General features: G+C 44.1%; 1 protein-coding gene across 6 annotated transcripts in view; it reads left to right on the top strand.

The window, feature by feature from the left end:
• The window catches only part of LOC123492052 (RNA-binding protein 39-like), a 51,894-nt gene that overhangs the window by 6,556 nt on the left and 22,743 nt on the right, over positions 1-22,595 (top strand). For 2 of the 6 annotated variants that reach the window (XM_045223947.1, XM_045223949.1), the window contains 4 exons: positions 11,609-11,674; positions 11,782-11,877; positions 12,218-12,335; positions 12,701-12,859. In XM_045223947.1, coding sequence (XP_045079882.1) covers positions 11,609-11,674; positions 11,782-11,877; positions 12,218-12,335; positions 12,701-12,859 — 439 coding nt within the window. The remainder of the gene's footprint in view (positions 1-11,608; positions 11,675-11,781; positions 11,878-12,217; positions 12,336-12,700; positions 12,860-22,595) is intronic. The other 4 variants (XM_045223948.1, XM_045223951.1, XM_045223952.1 and 1 more) reach the window with 4 other exon arrangements.

The raw sequence follows: 22,595 nt of genomic DNA on the forward strand, positions 1-22,595 counted from the left end.
CGAGCATAAAATTGTATTTTGATTTTGTACAGGGAAATGTGAGTCTCGTTCACGTTCAGCTTGATTTTCAAATTGACAAGAAAAGCATAGCTTTTTATCAATGGTTGAGACGAAGATGGGGAAAATCCATTTAGCCTTGCAGGGTAATGCCGGGTGTACACTACACGACTTTCAAAATCCTAACATCGCTGAGCCGCTCACATGAAACAACCGTCTTTCGGCTTGTCAACGTAGTGGTGATTTCACTAAACGATGTGGCACAGATCAAAGGAAAGGAAAGGGGGATACCTAGTCAGTTGTACAACTGAATGCATTCAACTGAAATATCTCTTCCGCATTTAACCCAACCCCTAAGAATCAGTGATGTGCGGGGGGCTGCCTTAATCGACATCCACGTCATTGGCGCCTAGGGAACAGTGCCTTGCTAAGGTGTAGAACAACATTTTTACCATGTCAGGGGATTCCATCCAGCAACCATTCGGTTACTGGCCCAATACTCCTACCTGCCGCCCCACACACTATAAGATTCTTCACTTGGTCGTGAGGATTCTTGATACCACGCTGTCTCGCGAAAACAAAGATGTGATTGCAAACGTATTCAGTCAAACATTTGCGCTTGCCATACAGAGTTGAAATATCTAGCCAATACATTTTTTTATTGAATAACATTGCTTTTGAACTTCAGAGCAGTAACAATTTGACACTTTGGGTTTGTTTAAAGGCAAGTAGCTGCAAACACATACTAGTCATCGCTCCTGCTTGAAAGTCTTAAGGTTACCGAATGTTATCCCGGTTCTATGATATGTGTGAGGTCTTTTACTTATGGTCAGCGTCCCCTTTTAGGGGCGGAGTGTAGGAAGATCCAACCACACAATGTCTGTCATAGACAGACAGGACAAACGGCCAATAGTGGACCACACCACTTCCCATATTAGGGGCCGTAATCCGCTCCCATCTTCACTTCAAAGTACATGTTCGTCTTCCTTATGCAAAGCGTGAAGGGTAACTTGGTGAGAGACCTCACTCATAATATCATAGAACCAGGGTTACATTAGGTATCCTTAAGTTCTATTTCAATAACTTGTTCGGTCTCTCACTTATGCCCCGTAGTGCTCGTATACTGTCTAGACAGGATAAAATCTCAGAAGCCTCGAGACTAAGCACTGTATGTGCTACGAGAGTGCAGTGATGTAGTCAGTAGAACCTCATGAAGGTATGGGGGATACCCCAACATGCCACACTACAAATCTCTTGAACAAAAATGCCTTGAATAATGCCCATTATGTAACCATACCTCTGGTGGAGTAAGCCCTCCGGAGGTGTAAACCCTTGCCATTATGACAGACTCCACTGTCCATAGGGCCCAAGATACAAAGATCTGATCGCTCTAGTAGGGCTCTCGTCCTGTCCATGTAGATGCGCACTGGACACAAGTGGTGGGTGAAAAGCCAACAGCTCTTAAAATTATGCAATTATAAGCACCACTGATTTTTAGACACAAAAAACGGGGTTAGGTTGTAAAGCAACCTTGGATAACCCGGGGGAAAAGTGTAGGCTGTAAGTGGTGAACTGACGGTGCTTGCAGCTTTCCCGCTTGGTATGCAGATGCAATGGCTAATAGTGAAGTGGTTCTAAACTAGAAATCTCATTCCTATCTTTTGCAGCAGCTCGAACGTCGGCTGTGAAATGGCCTCAAGCATAAGACACATCCCAGGATGGGACTAGTGCTTTGGATAATGAGCGTAAGCGACGCACCCCCTGCGTAAAACAACAGATCAAGGGCCGTTTCCCCACTGTATTGTTGTTGAAACCAAATGGCAGGCAGTCCAAACACTCGCCACTCATTGCCATATAGTGAGCATGTGGCAAGGGGTCTAGCGCTCTGCACAACTTTCAGCGGTAGAGCTGTCTATTAACTGTCATTCTCTCGCTGGTCAGGCTCAAAGTGCCACCATGCCTGGAAGGGGATTGAAGATCTCTGTTTGTTTGGATCGGCCGATCCCTGGGTCAGCTGCCAGGGTGTAGGCTGAGTACATCTGCCTACGGCTGAAAATTGCGATACTTGGTAATGGAGAGACCGGGAAGCTAGGCGTGTGGAATGCAATTTTCCACCTAGAGCAATTTCACGAGTTGTCACAAGAATGTTGTTATCTCAATGGTTGAAGTCAAACACTTCTTAAATCTTTGTTTAATTTATTTAAACTAAGCGATTTACAACCTTTTGGGAATTATTCAAAGACCCAATTCTGCTCATGGTCAGCATATTTATTCATGAGAGCGCTCTGCAACAAAATGGTCGTACAATATTTTTATACGCACACGTCAGAGGAAAAATCCGCTGTAGGCGGGCTGTATTTTTCCACTGTACACATCTTGTAAGTTCACACCTGGGTTTAGCTCATGTGCTCTCCTGACCATCAGGTCACACACACACAAACACACACACACACATGTTCTTATCATAGTCTACTCCTTGCTCGGGCAGGCTGCATTCCTCAGTTATCGCCGTCCTCACAATATCCTGCAACATGTTTCATATTCTCTTCCAAGCCTAACAGTTTCTCTCCTCCCTAAATTGGGAGGCCTCCATCTTGGTTTCTCAGTTGTCTGTAGCCAGTTCTCCTTGTCCTTTGTTGTCTGGTCTAACTCCTACTCACATTGCTAAATAGTAACACAATGTCATAATTTTTACTGGTCTTACACACACACACACATTATTAGATTATAGTCTCAGGATTCTAACACATTTCATAAAGTGGAGTGTAATAAATAGTCATTACCAAATTATTCTATCACAAGTGTACCCCCGTTATAGGCTATTGCTCCTGCACCCAAATGAGCAAGCTGATGACGGCTAGATTCTCCCACAGTGGAGAGGCTAGATATTTTTATCAGTTATAGCAAGAGTGCACATACAGGGGAGTAGAGCTGAAGATCTGTAACATAGGCATAGCCCTTTGAAGCACAACAGATGTTCCGTTCCGATAGTTGTTTAGCCACCATACCATATTAGTATTTTTTGCTAATTGTAGGCTGTTGTCTGTAGGCTAATTTTTGTGTAACAACGTGCGAAATAATGTGCCAAAACTTGATTTAGTACATTATTATACGGTAAGCATTAGAATATGCTGCTTCTATATTTGTAGCCAATATTTGTAATATATTTTCTAAGAGCTGATCTGTCGTCAGTATTGTGGAATAATTAAGGTAAGATTTGAATGGAGAACGCTGATCTGAGAGCAGCGCTGCCTTTCTTTTGATCCTATCAGTATCGATACGATGCCTCAACGACACACTTAGCATTGCATTTTACATCTTGGGCCGTTGTAGGAAAGATGCATCGTTAAAACACTCATAAGCCTAAGTTCCATCGCTATCGGGACACCGGGCCCTGAGCAGATAGTCATCCTGTTTGCGTGAACCAAGAGCAGGGTACAAGGAATGGGACTGTGAAGTGCGATAGGCCGCAAACAGCTATGTCCTCTTTCTCCAAGAACTGAGAAGTAGTGTGAAAACTACTCACGTTCCCTGGCTCTCATAAAGAATGCAGTGCAATCCTTTAGCAATGGAGCCGGGTTGCCAAAGTCCCCCAGAACCGAAGACAGACGAGCGCGTTCGTATATCAGACTGAATCCTATGGTCCCCAAGCAAACCAAGTATACCATCCATGGGGAGACTGCGCATGTCTTCCCCAGCTGGTGGGGTTTCTAGGTGCTGAGACTATTGTAAGCCTGAGGCAAGAATGCCCTCTGTTGGTGTACAGCGTTTTCCACTAGCGCCATTCGTCAGCTATACAGCCGATTAGTCATTTTCAGCCAGGTACTTTTTCCACTTAAATTAACTAGGCTACTTTTCAAATCGCTAGTCAGAAAAAAGTCTGCGGAGCCCTCTCTCACTAGAATGAACAATATGCCTCTTCTAGCAATCTATTGATGGGACAGGCGCCTATCAGTCACAAAGTGAGCGATGACAGGGAAACACTGCTGGTGTGACAGTCTGCTGTCTGTCCTGCCTATCAGTACCTGTGTGTGTTGTGTGCGTCTAATTTCTTTACACTGAGGGAGAGGGCATGAGTTTGCACGTCCCATATAATGTGGTAACGATGTGTTAATCCACTTAGCCTATTGTTTTCTGGCACGTTAAAGATGGCCCGCTGGCTCGGTGCCAATAAAAACATGTCGTGCCAGTGGATCTCGTCAGTAACCTTTCATTCAATTTAACATTTACCTGCTCTGTCGCTGTCTACCATTGAAGACAACACACAAAAATGTCATGCTATTTGTATTTGAGCAATATGATTGGCCGCTCATTCAAGCACCACCACGCTCCCACGAGTTACAACCTCTCGAGCACTCCATGAGTTGATACCTTCACACGGCACACGCAAGCTGTCCAGAGCAAAAAGAAGCGCCCATCAATCTACTCGCTGAGCTTATTTCTTTTAGGGAAGGTGATTTACAAAAGTAAACCTTCAATAGTGAACGTACTAGCAATATGCTGACTACTGTTGATAGTGTGCAAAAAGAAAGCTACAAAGAGACACCTAGCATTCATCTTGGCTAGCCATGTCTATCTCTTTTGGAACGTTTATCTTAAAGGAGCAGCGGCCTTTTTCAAATCTTCTCAATGACATACTTTAGAAACAAATGAATGCAATTAATACTAAAGAATAGAGTAATGACTAGCATTGCTAAATTATATTACACAGCTTTTAATACATATCATAATAACCAAATGTAGCCTATTAATTGCTGAATATATATATATATATATACATATATATATACATATATATATACAGACACGGTGGGGGGAAAAAAGTATTTAGTCAGCCACCAATTGTGCAAGTTCTCCCACTTAAAAAGATGAAAGGCCTGTAATTTTCATCATAGGTACACGTCAACTATGACAGACAAAATGAGATTTTTTTTCTCCAGCAAATCACATTGTAGGATTTTTAATGAATTTATTTGCAATTATGGTGGAAAATAAGTATTTGGGCAATAACAAAAGTTTCTCAAGACTTTGTTATATACCCTTTGTTGGCAATGACACAGGTCAAACGTTTTCTGTAAGTCTTCCCAAGGTTTTCACACACTGTTGCTGGTATTTTGGCCCATTCCTCCATGCAGATCTCCTCTAGAGCAGTGATGTTTTTGGGCTGTCGCTGGGCAACACGGACTTTCAACTCCCTCCAAATATTTTATATGGGGTTGAGATCTGGAGACTGGCTGAGCCACTCCAGGACCTTGAAATGCTTCTACGAAGCCACTCCTTCGTGCCCGGGCGGTGTGTTTGGGATCATTGTCATGCTGAAAGACCCAGCCACGTTTCATCTTCAATGCCCTTGCTGATGGAAGGAGGTTTTCACTCAAAATCTCACGATACATGGCCCCATTAATTCTTTCCTTTAAACGGATCAGTCGTCCTGGTCCCTTTGCAGAAAAACAGCCCCAAAGCATGATGTTTCCACCCCATGCTTCACAGTAGGTATGGTGTTCTTTGGATGCAACTCAGCATTCTTTGTCCTCCAAACACGACGAGTTGAGTTTTTACCAAATGACATTATGACATTCTCCCAATCCTCTTCTGGATCATCCAAATGCACTCTAGCAAACTTCAGACGGGCCTGGACACGTACTGGCTTAAGCAGGGGGACACGTCTGGCACTGCAGGATTTGAGTCCCTGGCGGCGTAGTGTGTTACTGATGGTAGGCTTTGTTACTTTGTTCCCAGCTCTCTGCAGGTCATTCACTAGGTCCCCCCGTGTGGTTCTGGGATTTTTTTTTTTTTTTCTTGTGATCATTTTGACCCCACGGGGTGAGATCTTGCGTGGAGCCCCAGATCGAGGGAGATTATCAGTGGTCTTGTATGTCTTCCATTTCCTAATAATTGCTCCCACAGTTGATTTCTTCAAACCAAGCTGCTTACCTATTGCAGATTCAGTCTTCCCAGCCTGGTGTAGGTCTACAATTTTGTTTATGGTGTCCTTTGACAGCTCTTTGGTCTTGGCCATAGCGGAGTTTGGAGTGTGACTGTTTTGAGGTTGTGGACAGGTGTCTTTTATACTGATAACAAGTTCAAACAGGTGCCATTTAATACAGGTAACGAGTGGAGGACAGAGGAGCCTCTTAAAGAAGAAGTTACAGGTCTGTGAGAGCCAGAAATCTTGCTTGTTTGTAGGTGACCAAATACTTATTTTCCACCATAATTTGCAAATAAATTCATAAATAATCCTACAATGTGATTTTCTGGAATTTGTTTCTCTCAATTTGTCTGTCATAGTTGACGTGTACCTATGATGAAAATTACAGGCCTCTCATCTTTTTAAGTGGGAGAACTTGCACAATTGGTGGCTGACTAAATACTTTTTTCCCCCACTGTATATATATATATATGAGAGAGAGAAAGCATGACCCCAATGCATTTAAGAACTACACCATGTTTAGGCCAGTAGATTTTTGGCCAACTGGCCCAACCAGGCCAGTTAGGAAAAAAAGTTACTGTTGGACACTGGGGTGTTTCATATGCGGTCACGGAGTGTTGGCGCATAGGCTATTTACTGTGCTTTGATTGACAAACCACAAGCTTGAGTAGTTTATTAAAGGTGTCGAACTGACTGAATAAAGTCGATCTCGTATACCTTTGCCATTCATAAATCATACAATATAGTTATATGTCCATATCATCGTATAAAGATCTCGTTTGTCCATCAGGACTTGCCAGACAATGACAAAGTGAGTGACTGGTCAGTAGTATACCGAATTGCATCGATAAGAGAGCTGTTCATTTGGCTCCATAATTTGCATACTGATAGGCTTTTTGGTGATTATCTGCAGATAAATTATGATGAAGATGGTGAATCCTCCTCACTGCAGGAACAATAGGTAGGCTAGTGGAAAGAGCCTCACTCGGGTCCAAAAGAAAATATTAAAATGTTTTAAAAGCTATTGATAATTATATGGTATTTTCAAAGATATTGAGATATTGTAGGTCTACTGATTTAATCAAAGTGTTGACAATGGAGTAGGAAACTGCTGCTTTCTGTGTAGCAAAGCCCATGTTTAACACCTGCTTCATTCTTCAATCATACTTGTATTGCAGATAGCTGAGAAAAATGCCTCCTTAAAGGGAAGCTTGAACAAAGTGAAACTCCCAACCCTACCACTGTGTAGCGAGGTCAAAAACAAGAGCCACTGTATAGTGGATAGGCATAACAAACGTCAAATCAAATGTGATTTGTCAAATGCGCTGAATCGAATACAACAGGTGTAGACCTTACAGTGAAATGCTTACTTACAAGCCCTTAACCAACAATGCAGTTTTAAGAAAGAATACAACAACAAAAATCACACACACAAATACAATATAAAGTAATACGAAATAAAAGTAACAAAATTAAAGAGCAGCAATAAAAATAACAATAGCGAGGCTATATACAGGGGGTACCGGTACCGATTCAATGTGCGGGGGCACCGGTTAGTCGAGGTAATTGAGGTAATATGTACATTTAGGTAGAGTATTAAAGTGACTGCATAGATAATAAACAGAGTAGCAGCAGCATAAAAGAGGGGGGAGGGGGGGGCAATGCAAATAGTCTGGGTAGCCATTTGATTAGATGTTCAGGAGTCTTATGGCTTGGGGGTAGAAGCTGTTTAGAAGCATTTTGGACCTAGACTTGGCGCTCCGGTACCGCTTGCCATGCGGTAGCAGAGAGAACAGTCTATGACTAGGGTGCCTGGAGTCTTTGACAATTTTTAGGGCCTTCCTCTGACACTGCCTGGTATAGAGGTCCTGGATGGCAGGAAGCTTGGCCCCAGTGATGTATTGGGCCGTAAGCACTACCCTCTGTAGTGCCTTGTGGTCGGAGGCCGAGCAGTTGCCATACCAGGCAGTGATGCAACCAGTCAGGATGCTCTCGATGGTGCAGCTGTAGAACGTTTTGAGGATCTGAGGACCCATGCCAAATCTTTTCAGTCTCCTGAGGGGGAATAGGTTTTGTCGTGCCCTCTTCACGACTGTTGGTGTGCTTGGACCATGTTACTTTGTTGGTGATGTGGACACCAAGGAACTTGAAGTTCTCAACCTGCTCCACTACAGCCCTGTCGATGAGAATGGGGGCGTGCTCGGTCCTCTTCTTTTTCCTGTAGTCCACAATCATCTCCTTTGACTTGAGCACGTTGAGGGAGAGGTTGTTGTCCTCACAACACACAGCCAGGTCTCTGACCTCCTCCCTGTAGGCTGTCTCGTCGTTGTCGTGATAAGGCCTACCACTGTTGTCTCATCGGCAAACTTGATGGTGTTGGAGTCGTGCTAGGTATTCTTCCGTATCAACCCGTTCTACCTAGAGAGATGTCTACGCTGAACTGGAAAGAGTGTAGGGCAGGGAGCACCGAGTGCTGTGTGAACTGCCTCTCTCATAGGCTAGGGAGCTACTCCTAGGCTTTCCAGTCCTCCAGCCTACCAGGGGGCTTGAGAGGTCTGAATTTCGCTGTGATTGCAGCAAAGGACTGTGTCCGGGTCTGCCCTGGTTCTGGGGCTTCGCCTGGGTATTAACAGTCTGCTTCGAGGCCAGGGGTTTAAGGCTCTTGATGCTTATCCGTTGTCCCCTTCCAATTAACCCCACTGGGCGTTTTAGTACAGTACCCAACAATCTGCCACGGGGCCTGGGTCTACAGGGTATGGGGAACTCGAAAACTTTCCAACGGATTTTGCATTTCTGACGCATGTCAGTGACCGATTCCCCAACAACCCACTGAGTGGAATTGGGGCATCCAAGAGGCCAAGTTTTTCCCTGACCGTAAGACTTGACAAGTCCAGCCGAAGGGCCCTCCCTCCTACTACCGGCAAGGATCATGTTACGGACACAGCTCTGTATGCCGTCCCGAGAGGTGCCTTGCCATGTTTTCCTCGGATTGATAAGCCGTAAGTAATGTGGACAGGTTAAGTGCTTTGACCAAATGGGCTGCATTTCTGTACATCTTATGACAAATGGTGGCGGAAAAGCGTCCCATCTTGTCCGAAAGGGAGGTGTTAACCCACTGGAAACCGGACTCCTCCTACCCTGGTTCCCCTACCACCCTGGTTCCCCTACCCTGAATGTTCAGGGTAGGGGAACCAATAGGAGTTAGTCTACTGGAGAAAGGCTTTTCCCAGAACCTTTTCACCTCCCTTAGGCAAGCCGCGAACACCGGAATGCTAAGTTTGGTTGGGCCGTTTGTGGTGGGAGTCTCCTCCCATCGTACAAATCCCTGCCTCCCCCTTGGTCCGGCGTGACATTGGACCACTCGATGCAGAGTTTTGGAGGGAGGAAGAGGGGGCTCCCCCTCACTTGCTCCATCCTCAGGCTCAAAGTTGGAGAAGCTGCTATTAGCATGAGCCTCGTCATCTCCTATCTTTCTCTCTCACGAGATCATGTCTTCGGTAAATGAGGGAAGAGAATCAAGGTTATCCATCACCTCTGCCCAGCTGGGTACAGACCAGTGCTTGTCCCCTATCCTGGAGGGTGGCTCGGAGGCGGGGGTGCCCGGAGCAGTAACAGTTTTTTTGAGTCTCCTTCTCTGGCTAACCTTAGACAGTGTGCTGCAGTGCAGACAAGACTCTGGGTGGTCGACTGCCTCTCGAGCAGAGAGGATGCTCTTTCCCTGAGATGCGAGAGCCGCAGGGGGCAGAGATGGGGCTCGGGGTGCTGTCTTGGGTCATCCTGGTAAGCGGTAGCAATGACTCCGTGGAGGGGCTACAAGCCTGCAGTAAGCCGGAGAGCACCGCAAGGTGGAGTTGCTCTATAGGCTAGCAGTGGTGTAAAGTGCTTAAATAAAAATACTTGAAAGTACTACTTAAGTAGTTTTCTGGGGTATCTGTACTTCACTACATTCCTAAAGAAAATCATGTACTTTTTACTCCATACATTTTCCCTGACACCCTAAAGTACTTGTTACATTTTGAATGCTTAGCAGGACAGGAAAATGGTCCAATTCACACACTTATCAAAAGAACACCCCTACTGCATCTGATCTGGCGGATTCACTGAACATGCATGCTTCGTTTGTAGATTATGTCTGAGTGTTGGAGTGTGCCCCTGGCGATCCGTATTTTTTTATTTATATAATAGTGCCGTCTGGTTTGCTTAATATAAGGAATGTGAAATTATTTTACTTTTATTTTTGATACTTAAGTATATTTTAGCAATTATATTTACTTTTGATACTTAAGTATATTTAAAACCAAATACTTTTAGACTTTTACTCAAGTGGTATTTTACTGGGTGACTTTTACATGAGTCATTTTCTAGTAACGTATCTTTACTTTTACTCAAGTATGACAATTGGGTACTTTTTACACCACTGTAGGCTAAAGGCCTCTCGACCGCAGTGCCGGAAGGTAGAATCGGTCAACCTAGCCAGTGAGGGCGCTGGTAAGCTAGATGGTAGAAGAATACTATTGTGCAAGTAGAGCGAGCTAGCGAAGGAGCTTGTTCTAGTTGTGTGGTTTGCCAATGTTTAGCTGTGTAGCCAGCTAGTCCTGGCTTTTAGCTAGCCAGATATCTAGCGTTCACCTTGAGGGTTAGTAGACTAGCCATAGCAAGCCCACTGCTAGCTGAATAGAATGTGCATTCTTCGTTAGCTAGCTAGGTTAGCTTAGTGTGGCTAATCGAATCTTATTTCCTTCCACCTTGGTGAGAATAAGCAGCACGAAGTAGGTAACTAAGTGGGCTTGTAGGGCAAGAGCTAGCTGTGTTGCACTAGCTGAGCCAGAGACTGAGAAGTAGCTGTCGTGTGAGCTCAGTCCTCTTGACGAGAAGCTGCTGTCCTACGCTCGGTGGTGGAGTCCTTGACGGTCCATCTGTGAACAGGTAAGTAGGAGCGCAGAGGTCCAAGTCAGTAGCTGAAGAGAATAGAGGATCTTAATCAAATCCGTAAGGAAGACGAAAAAAGTTAAGATGGGAGCGGACTACATACTATAATGTGAAGTGGAGTGGTCCACTATTGGTCGTTGCTTCTGTCTGTCTACGAGAGACGTGTGATTGGATCTTCCTGGACTCCGCTCTCACTGGCTTCTTATCTGGTGAGCTCTCATTGGCTATTGCTGACCACCGTTGTCAAAACTTGTCGTTGCACATCTCACACTACAAGAGCATTGCAGATTTTGTGCCGATAAAATAAAACGTTTAAAAATATTTGGATGGCTCAAAGACTGGATCGGTAGCCCTCAGATTGCATCTCTGAGGGAGGAGAATTAACGCTGACAATAAACGAGCGTCGGTGATGGCCGCATGCCTCGTAGGCAATGACATGGGGATTTTGTCTTCAATCTCTAAAACTTGTCTGGGACAGCTAAATCGGGGCCAAAATCGTGTAGTGTACATCCGGCTTAAGGGTTTTGTTCAAGAGAAGAGATGCAGAATATAGAGTTCCGGCCCTCAGAATTGATTAGGCCAAGATATGTTTTTAGAAAGAACAGAGCATGGTCCCTAATACCCCTAATACCCCACCATCCCATCTGCAGTGTATTGACTGGCATACTTTAAGGTCTGGAGTGCCTTTTCCCCTCTTATGAGATCAGTAGTAGTGGCCTTAGATACTGAGATGAACCTTGTTTTCAATCGCAGCTCTGGGCCGAAATTTAACGGTGGTTCCAGAGGGAAGATTGGCCCTCCACCAGTCATCAAGCTAAGGTTTCTATTACACTATTTTCTGTTGTTTGTGTGGGTAGTTTTGTGCTGTGTATGTGACAATGCGATGAATCAACTCAAATAGATGCTAATGGAGCCCATTCTTTCAGCCGAAGACGTTCCAGAAGCCGAAGCCCTTTCAAGAAAGAGAAGAGTCCTGTGAGGCAAGTGTTCCTTGGGGAGATGACGCATAAGAACTCAATCAGGTTGACATTCCACTTTTAAAGCTTGTGTACCCTTGTTCGACAAAGTAGGCTTACAATTTTTATAATACCTCGTGGACAGACATATGTAACGTAAATGGTATCGTAACATCTGTCACCAGACTAGGATTCAAAACGTAGACCCACAGTAGATTTGACCGAAACTTGCAGAGAGGAGCTGGCACAAGATTTTTGTTCTGGATTGCTGAGATTTACCATTTTGCTGACAAAATATAGTAAAATAAATACACAAGTGCTTTTACAGCTTTTACAAGATTGGGGCTACTGAAAGACGAAAAATGGCTTTACCTCATAAGAGTAATTCAATGCTTTGTTTCTACAGGCAGCCAATAGACAACCTGACTCCAGAGGAAAGGGACGCTCGGACAGTGTTCTGCATGCAGCTGGCAGCCAGAATCCGACCACGAGACCTGGAGGAGTTCTTCTCTGCAGTGGGAAAAGTGAGTATCTCTGCTTGTAATGTCATTGTCATTCCTGCTGAAAAATATGTGGCCACAGATTTGCAAAGCATTTGCACCAGGTGAGAAGTTTGCACCAGTTTTTTCAGAAAGATATTTAACACCAAAGTAAAACATGAAACTTTGCAATTTACAATAGGGTTTTAATTATTTCTTCTACACTTTTTGTTCAAACCTCCATTTTATTTTGAAAAGATAGGTGTTGTACCTGATGCAAATGCTTGTTTAAAAAAAAACATTATTTAGGTGTTATTCACAGCCAACAAGAGCAATGGATTTAGCAATGTATTTTTCTCTTATGCCTAAACCAGCCATTCTAAAACAGATTATTTTTGTTCTTTTTGAAGGTGAGAGATGTGCGCATGATCTCTGACAGAAATTCGAGGAGGTCGAAGGGGATTGCTTACATCGAGTTTGTGGAGGCCAACTCGGTGCCACTGGCTATAGGATTGTCTGGCCAGCGACTTCTGGGGGTGCCAATAATTGTTCAGGCCTCACAGGTAATGGTCAGTAATCATCTCACAGGGATTGTACGTTTTCTATTTATTTTAACTAGGGCTGTCAATGTTAACGCGTTAATTACAGTTAACTTTTGAAATCTTAATGCCGTATATAAAAAATAACTAATTGAAAAATATCAACTGCCCCTAAAAACCAACTTCTCATTTAGAAAACAGCCTATGTGTCATCAATATGAGTCAGAAACATTTATTCTACTGTCAAAATTGACTACAAAGTGTAAATAGAATAATTCTAGTCATAAAGTCAGTCTCGTCCAAAACCTTTTGTGAGACTGCTGGTCTTCAAATCAAATTGTATTGGTCACATACACGTGTTTAGCAAATGTTATTGCGGGTGTAGCGATATGCTTGTGTTTTTAGCTCCTACAGTGCAGTAATATCTAACAATTTCACAACATATACCCAATACACACAAATCTAAGTAAAGCAATGTAATTAAGAATATATAAATAAATATATGGATGAGCAATGTCAGAGCGGTATAGACTAAGATACAGTAGAATAGTATAGAATACAGTATATACAGTTAGGGAAAAGTATTTGATCCCCTGCTGATTTTGTACGTTTCCCACTGACAAAGACATGATCAGTCTATAATTTTAATGGTAGGTTTATTTGAACAGTGAGAGACAGAATAACAACAAAAAAATCCAGAAAATCGCATGTCAAAAATGTTATAAATTGATTTGCATTTAAATGAGGGAAATAAGTATTTGACCCCTCTGCAGAACATGACTTAGTACTTGGTGGCAAAACCCTTGTTGGCCATTACAGAGGTCAGACGTTTCTTGTAGTTGGCCACCAGGTTTGCACACATCTCAGGAGGGATTTTGTCCCACTCCTCTTTGCAGATCTTCTCCAAGTCATTAAGGTTTCGAGGCTGACGTTTGGCAACTCGAACCTTCAGCTCCCTCCACAGATTTTCGATGGGACTAAGGTCTGGAGACTGGCTAGGCCACTCCAGGACCTTAATGTGCTTCTTCTTGAGCCACTCCTTTGTTGCCTTGGCCGTGTGTTTTGGGTCATTGTCATGCTGGAATACCCATCCACGACTCATTTTCAATGCCCTGGCTGAGGGAAGGAGGTTCTCACCCAAGATTTGACGGTACATGGCCCCGTCCATCGTCCCTTTGATGCGGTGAAGTTGTTCTGTCCCCTTAGCAGAAAAACAACCCCAAAGCATAATGTTTCCACCTCCCATGTTTGACGGTGGGGATGGTGTTCTTGGGGTCATAGGCAGCATTCCTCCTCCTCAACAGCGAGTTGAGTTGTTGCCAAAGAGCTCGATTTTGGTCTCATCTGACCACAACACTTTCACCTAGTTCTCCTCTGAATCATTCAGATGTTCATTGGCAAACTTCAGACGGGCCTGTATATCTGCTTTCTTGAGCAGGGGGACCTTGCGGGTGCTGCAGGATTTCAGTCCTTCACGGCGTAGTGTGTTACCAATTGTTTTGTTGGTGACTATGGTCCCAGCTGCCTTGAGATCATTGACAAGATCCTCCCGTGTAGTTCTGGGCTGATTCCTCACCGTTCTCATGATCATTGCAACTCCACGAGGTGAGAGCTTGCATGGAGCCCCAGGCCGAGGGAGATTGACAGTTATTTTGTGTTTCTTCCATTTGCGAATAATCGCACCAACTGTTGTCACCTTCTCACCAAGCTGCTTGGCGATGGTCTTGTAGCCCTTTCCAGCCTTGTGTAGGTCTACAATCTTATCCCTGACATCCTTGGAGAGCTCTTTGGTCTTGGCCATGGTGGAGAGTTTGGAATCTGATTGATTGCTTCTGTGGACAGGTGTCTTTTATACAGGTAACAAGCTGAGATTAGGAGCACTACCTTTAAGATTGTGCTCCTAATCTCAGCTCGTTACCTGTATAAAAGACACCTGGGAGCCAGAAATCTTTCTGATTGAGAGGAGGTAAAATACTTATTTCCCTCATTAAAATGCTAATCAATTTATAACATTTTTGACATGCGTTTTTCTGGATTTTGTTGTTGTTATTCTGTCTCTCACTGTTCAAATAAACCTACCATTAAAATTATAGACTGATCATTTCTTTGTCAGTGGGCAAACGTACAAAATCAGCAGGGGATCAAATACTTTTTTCCCTCACTGTACATATGAGTAATGCAAGATATGTAAACATTTATTAAAGTGGCCTGTGATTTATAATCTATGTATATTGGCAGCAGCCTCTAATGTGCTAGTGAAGGCTATTTAACAGTCTGATGGCCTTGAGATAGAAGCTGTTTTTCAGTCTCTCAGTCCCAGCTTTGATGCACCTTTACTGACCTCGCCTTCTGGATGATAGCGGGGTGAACAGGCAGTGTCTCGGGTGGTTGTTGTCCTTGATTATCTTTTTGGCCTTCCTGTGACATTGGGTGTGCTGGAGGTGTCCTGGAGGGCAGGCAGTGTGCCCCCGGTGATGCGTTGGGCAGACCCCACCACCCTATGGAGAGCCCTGCGGTTGCGGGCGGTGCAGTTGCCGTACCAGGTGGTGATGCAGCCCGGCAGGATGCTCTCAATTGTACATCTGTAAAAGTTTGTGAGGGGGTTAGGCGGCAATCCAAATTTCTTCAGCCTCCTGAGGTTGAAGAGACGCTGTTGCGCCTTCTTCACCACACTGTCTGTGTGGGTGGACCATTTCAGTTTGTCAGTGATGTGTATGCCGAGGATCTTGAAGCTTTCCACCTTCTCCACTGTGGTCCCGTCGATGTGGATAGGGGGGTGTTCACGATCATCTCCTTTGTTTTGTTGACGTTGAGTGAGAGGTTATTTTCCTGGCACCACACTCCCAGAGCCCTCACCTCCTCCCTGTAGGCTGTCTCGTCATTGTTTGTAATCAAGCCTACGACTGTTGTCGTCTGCAAACCTGATGATTGAGTTGGAGGCGTGCTTGGCTACGCAGTCATGGGTGAACAGGGAGTACAGGAGGGGGCTGAGGATTCACCCTTGTGGGGCCCCTGTGTTGAGGATCAGCGAAGTGGAAGTTTTTTTCCTACCTCACCACCTGGGGGCAGCCCGTCAGGAAGTCCAGGACCCAGTTGCACAGGGCGAGGTTCAGACCCAGGGCCTCGAGCTTAATGATGAGCTTGGAGGGTATTATGGTGTTGAATGTTGAGCTATAGTCAATTAACAGCATTCTTACATAGGTATTCCTCTTGTCCAGATGGTGTAGGGCAGTGTGATGGCGATTGCATCGTCTGTGTATCTATTGGGGCGGTAAGCAAATTGAAGTGGGTCTAGGGTGGCAGGTAAGGTAGAGGTGATATGATCCTTGACTAGTCTCTCAAAGCATTTCATGATGACAGAAGTGAGTGCTACGGGGCGATAGTCATTTAGTTCAGTTACCTTTGCTTTCTTGGATACAGGGACAATGGTGGCCATCTTGAAGCATGTGGGGACAGCAGACTGGGATAGGGATTGAATATGTCCGTAAACACACCATCCGGCTGGTCTGCGCATGCTCTGAGGACGCGGCTAGGGATGCCATCTGGGCCGGCAGCCTTGCAAGGGGTAACACGCTTAAATGTCTTACTCACGTCGGTCACGGAAAAGGAGAGCCCACAGTCCTTGGTAGCGGGCCGAGTCGGTGGCACTGTATCCTCAAAGCGGGTGAAGGAGTTTAGCTTGTCCAGAAGCAAGACGTCATGTCTGCGACGTGGCTGGTTTTGCTTTTGTAGTCCGTGATTGTCTGTAGACCCTGCCACATACGTCTTGTGTCTGAACCGTTGATTTGCGACTCCACTTTGTCTCTGTACTGACGTTTTGCATGTTTGATTGCCTTGCAGAGGGAATAACTACGCTGTTTGTATTCTGCCATATTCCCAGTCACCTTGCCATGGTTAAATGCAGTGATTCGCGCTTTCAGTTTTGCATGAATGCTGCCATCTATCCACGGTTTCTGGTTAGGGTAGGTTTTAATAGTCACAGTGGGTACAACATCTCCTATACACTTCCTGATAAACTCAGTCACCGTATCAGTATATACTTCAATATTATTCTCTGAAGCTACCCGGCTCATATCCCAGTCCGTGTGATCAAAACAATCTTGAAGCGTGGATTCCGATCAGTCAGACCAGCGTTGAATAGTCCTTAGCACGGTTACTTCCTGTTTGAGTTTCTGCCTATAGGAAGGTAGGAGAAAAATGCAGTCGTGGTCAGATTTTCCGAAAGGAGGGCGGGGATGGGCCTTGTTTGCATCACGGAAGTTGGAGTAGCAGTGGTCGAGTGTTTTAGCAGCACGAGTACTACAGTCGATGTGTTGATAGAACTTGTGCAATCTTTTCCTCAAATTTGCTTTGTTAAAACCCCCAGCTACAATAAATGCAGCCTCAGGATATGTGGTTTCCAGTTTGCATAGAGTCCAGTGAAGTTCTTTGAGGGCCGTCGTGGTATCGGCTTGAGGGGGGATATACACGGCCGTGACTATAACTTAAGAAAATTATCTTGGGAGATGATATGGTCGGCATTTGATTGAGGTATTCTAGGTTGGGTGAACAAAAGGACTTGAGTTCCTGTATGTTATCACAATTACACCATGAGTTGGTAATCTTAAAACATACACCTCTGCCCTTCTGCTTCCCGGAGAGATATTTATTCCTGTCTGCGCGATTAACTGAGAACCGAACTGGCTGGACCGACTCGGACAGTATATCCCGAGAGAGCCATGTTTCCGTGAAACAGAGAATGTTACAATCCCTGATGTCTCTCTGGAAAGGAACCCTCGCCCTGAGCTCATCAACTTTATTATCCAGAGACTGAACATTAGCGAGTAATATACTTGCCTCCTAAGTTGGACAAGAAGGCCACTCCGAGTACCTCTCCTCTGGCGTTGTTTTGGGTCGGCCTCTGGAATCAGTTAAATTGCCCTGGGGGGTTCGAACAAAGGATCCGCTTCGGGAACGTCGTATTCCTGGTCGTAGTGCTGGTGAGTTACCGCCGCTTTGATATCCAATAGATATTCCCGGCTGTATGTAATAACACAAACAATTTTCTGGGCTAAAAACGTAAGAAATAATACATAAAAAATAAAACACTGCAAAGTTTCCTAAGAGCTAGAAGCAAGGCAGCCCTCTCTGTCGGCACCATTTTAAGAAGTTGTGACTGCTTCACAACATAAATGAAGGTTGGGTTTGTTTCAGTCCTGCCCACAGCTGGCAGCACACAAGTGATCATCAATTCAGAGTGCAGCTGCACACGACCCAATCGTAATACCTGTGGTAAATTTTTGTTGACTTTGGATATCCTTATGGGGCTAGTTAGGAACCATTGGCAAATTACACAATGTACATGGGACAATGTGTTAACTATAAATTGTAGAAATTCCTATACAAATATTAAAAGCATTGAATGAGAACTAAAAGCTGTGCAACATGAAAAGATGGTCTCATATACATTGTGTAATTTATTGACAGTCCCTAACTAGCCCCGGAGATGGGCTATCCAGAGTTAAATGAATTTTGCCACGGTCGCACACCAGCCAGCTGAAACTAATTGGCTAAATAATTTAGCTAACTCATCCCACCTACGAACACACACACGAGACACACACATCAAACCACACCCTGAAACCAACTCACGTTTGAATTCAGTCATGGCCACAAGCATTTCTTAATTAACCAAATCTAAAACGAGGCCAAATCATGATCCTTTAATCACATCTCAATTTTTTCAACCAAAGTCTGTTTCCACTCACATTCCTTTGAGCTCACGACAGAGCCTTTCTTGTGGTGCGGAAACCATCCTTTATGCGTGCATCTTTCAGCCACAAATTTAAGGAAAACTTACAGAAAGTTAAACCATAAACACTTTCTCATGCATTTCTTTAGATCACAGCAAAAACGTTTTTTGCACAGAAGTAGCTAGCCAGTTATGCTAGCTAGCGAACTAAACGAGATTGTTTAGAATGCTATGGCTGATTGCCTCTAGATTCAATACTAATTTCCCACAATGATTTGAATCAAAACAGAACTTCAATTCCATTTAGCTTGTTGTAGTTCTCAGGTCAAAAGATTTAAGCAAATGATCCTAATTCTAGTACAGTAGCAGCTTGTGACTAGTTCATGTTTGGCATGGATAATAAGTAGCCTAGGCTAGATCTAATAGCTGTATGATGTTTTACATGAACTTTTATATCAAACCTGCGGCGACTTCAACAATTTCAGTTGAATGAACATTCCAAAATTTTACATTGAAACATTAAACATGTACTTTTTGTAAGGATTACTGTGACTTTTTAGCGACAATATTCAAACTGAAAATGACTTCGCTATTCCTACTAAATATAGTAGAAAGTCTACATGGCCAATACATTTTTTTGCGGCAGTTAAGACGCGAAACAGACATTTACGTTCGCCGCACAATACCTTCTCAGACTGTTAGCTAATGTTAGCGAACGGTCGCTGCTAACACAAAACAAATGGAATATGTTAACTATTTCCCTTGTTGAACGCACTTCTGGCTGAGATGTTATTGTCTTAGAAAACAGTTTATTTTGAGGTTCCGGTAAGGTTCTGTTGGCATGCAATGAAACGTATGGCCTTTTCATGGATTTCTTTTGCAAATTACTATGAATTAACAAACTAATTTTCTAAAACTTCGTAATACTAAACATAAAATACTTTCAGTAAGGTGTGGGACATTCATTGGTCTATTACGCTCCAGCAGCTAGCAGGTCTATTCCGCTCCAGCAGCTAGAATTTGTCCGTCCACAATTCATCTGTGGGAACATGGCGGCTATCAAAACCAGACAACCGAAAAAGCTGCCGCTACTATACGAGAGATTGTTTGTGAGGAGATTACCTCTGCCCTCGATTTACAAGTAATACCAGTAAATTAATCACTGGTAGTGCTCACTGCTAAATTTGATACTTATTCAACCGAAGTGAAAAGTCTGGAGAAGACAGCCAGTGCGACACAGGTGTGACTCCATGACCTGAAAACAGCGCAAGCTAAGTTTGAAGAGATAATCAAACTCTTAAGAGAACTAGTTTTCGGTGGTACTTCGTGCTCTGGGCCCCAGTCTCACCACCCAAGGCTGGCTTTTTTAAAAAGAAGGTGGACACTAACAACACAATACAAATAACTGACCAGGCTCAATGGCTTCAAGTGATTCCTCTCATCAAGACGAATTCGACGATGGAGAATCTATTAGCTACATGGTGACGTTCAACCATACGTTTCACCCGGGAATATAGCGAAGAGGACTCGAAACAAAGAGTTGGATTTAGATAACTTTAGAAGCTCAGCTACAGCCGATGCCAACACCAAGAGGACAGGTGACAAATACGGTGCCTAGCTAAGTAAGTAATTTTTCCTGCAAGCCACCTAGCTAGCTAACTTTAGAATTATCTACTGAAACCTCTATTGTGTATTGCTGGTTAACATACTAATGTTTTACAGGGGGGGGGGGGAATCGTTTATAGCTTGTTAGGAAATGTGTAACATCAGCAACTACAAATAATTTTACTAGCTAGCTATATAAAATAATTGACAAGGGTTGACATTGGTTATGATTATGACCGTGGATGCATTTCAATCTCACAAAATTATAGGCATGATGCAAGATAGGATTCCAAACAGATTGTATTGTATATCCAGCAATAATACAACAATTTACTGTTGTAAATCTCTAAAACTGAAGCTGGATTTACTATAAACATATTTGCTTAAGCATGTCTGATAGACATGGCTGTAGGTAGATACTGCCTGCCTACCTACCTAGGTACATTTGAATGGTCTGGTCACTGTGCAAAGATTGAGGGTTATGCCATATTTCTTTCTATTAGGCTAGATACTGTTGTAAATGTAATCTCTGTGCACATGTATGCATGTTCAACTAGTCTACCCTAATGTTGATGTTATGCTGGCACAGTTCAACTGTCGTTCAAAAAAAAAATATATATATATATATATATATATACTGCTCAAAAAAATTAAGGGAACACAAAAATAACACATCCTAGATCTGAATGAATGAAATAATCTTATTAAATACTTTTTTCTTTACATAGTTGAATGTGCTGACAACCAAAATCACACAAAAATGATCAATGGAAATCAAATTTATCAACCCATGGAGGTCTGGATTTGGAGTCACCCTCAAAATTAAAGTGGAAAACCACACTACAGGCTGATCCAACTTTGATGTAATGTCCTTAAAACAAGTCAAAATGAGGCTCAGTAGTGTGCGTGGCCTCCACGTGCCTGTATGACCTCCCTACAACGCCTGAGCATGCTCCTGATGAGTCTGTGGTGCAACGTGGCGTTGGTGGATGGAGCAAGACATGATGTCCCAGATGTGCTTAATTGGATTCAGGTCTGGGGAACGGGCGGGCCAGTCCATAGCATCAATGCCTTCCTCTTGCAGGAACTGCTGACACACTCCAGCCACATGAGGTCTAGCATTGTCTTGCATTAGGAGGAACCCAGGGCCAACCGCACCAGCATATGGTCTCACAAGGGGTCTGAGGATCTCATCTCGGTACCTAATGGCAGTCAGGCTACCTCTGGGGAGCACATGGAGGGCTCTGCGGCCCCCCAAAGAAATGCCAACCCACACCATGACTGACCCACCGCCAAACCGGTCATGCAGGAGGATGTTGCAGGCAGCAGAATGTTCTCCACGGCATCTCCAGACTCTGTCACGTCTGTCACATGTGCTCAGTGTGAACCTGCTTTCATCTGTGAAGAGCATAGGGCGCCAGTGGCGAATTTGCCAATCTTGGTGTTCTCTGGCAAATGCCAAACGTCCTGCACGGTGTTGGGCTGTAAGCACAACCCCCACCTGTGGACGTCGGGCCCTCATACCACCCTCATGGAGTCTCTGTTTCTGACCGTTTGAGCAGACACATGCACATTTGTGGCCTGCTGGAGGTCATTTTGCAGGGCTCTGGCAGTGGTCCTCCTGCTCCTCCTTGCACAAAGGCGGAGGTAGCAGTCCTGCTGCTGGGTTGTTGCCCTCCTACGGCCTCCTCCACGTCTCCTGATGTACTGGCCTGTCTCCTGGTAGCGCCTCCATGCTCTGGACACTACGCTGACAGACACAGCAAACCTTCTTGCCACAGCTCGCATTGATGTGCCATCCTGGATGAGCTGCACTACCTGAGCCACTTGTGTGGGTTGTAGACTCCGTCTCATGCTACCACTAGAGTGAAAGCACCGCCAGCATTCAAAAGTGACCAAAACATCAGCCAGGAAGCATAGGAACTGAGAAGTGGTCTGTGGTCACCACCTGCAGAACCACTTCTTTATTGGTGGTGTCTTGCTAATTGCCTATAATTTCCACCTGTTGTCTATTCCATTTGCACAACAGCATGTGAAATGTATTGTCAATCAGTGTTGCTCCCTAAGTGGACAGTTTGATTTCACAGAAGTGTGATTGACTTGGAGTTATATTGTGTTGTTTAAGTGTTCCCTTTATTTTTTTGAGCAGTGTATGTATATATATTTGTTTGTTTTTGGTCTTATTGACCATACCGTGTGGTGTCTGGGCTTCCTGGAGTGGATTCTAGATACAGAAACAGAATTCCTTTGCCTGCGTGTGTCATTGTAACAGAACTCTCGAGGGATTAGACATTATGCTGGATTTCAAGATGACTCACGAGGAGCTAAATGGCAGTTTCCACAGCTGTACAAGTATTCCCTGACCTTTAGTACACTGATCATACTGTCTTTTCTTACTGTGTGTTTCTTTGTGAATGGCAATTTCATCAT

The sequence above is a fragment of the Coregonus clupeaformis genome, chromosome 12 (genome assembly GCF_020615455.1).
Source record: "Coregonus clupeaformis isolate EN_2021a chromosome 12, ASM2061545v1, whole genome shotgun sequence".
In the NCBI taxonomy this organism is placed as follows: Eukaryota; Metazoa; Chordata; class Actinopteri; order Salmoniformes; family Salmonidae; genus Coregonus; species Coregonus clupeaformis.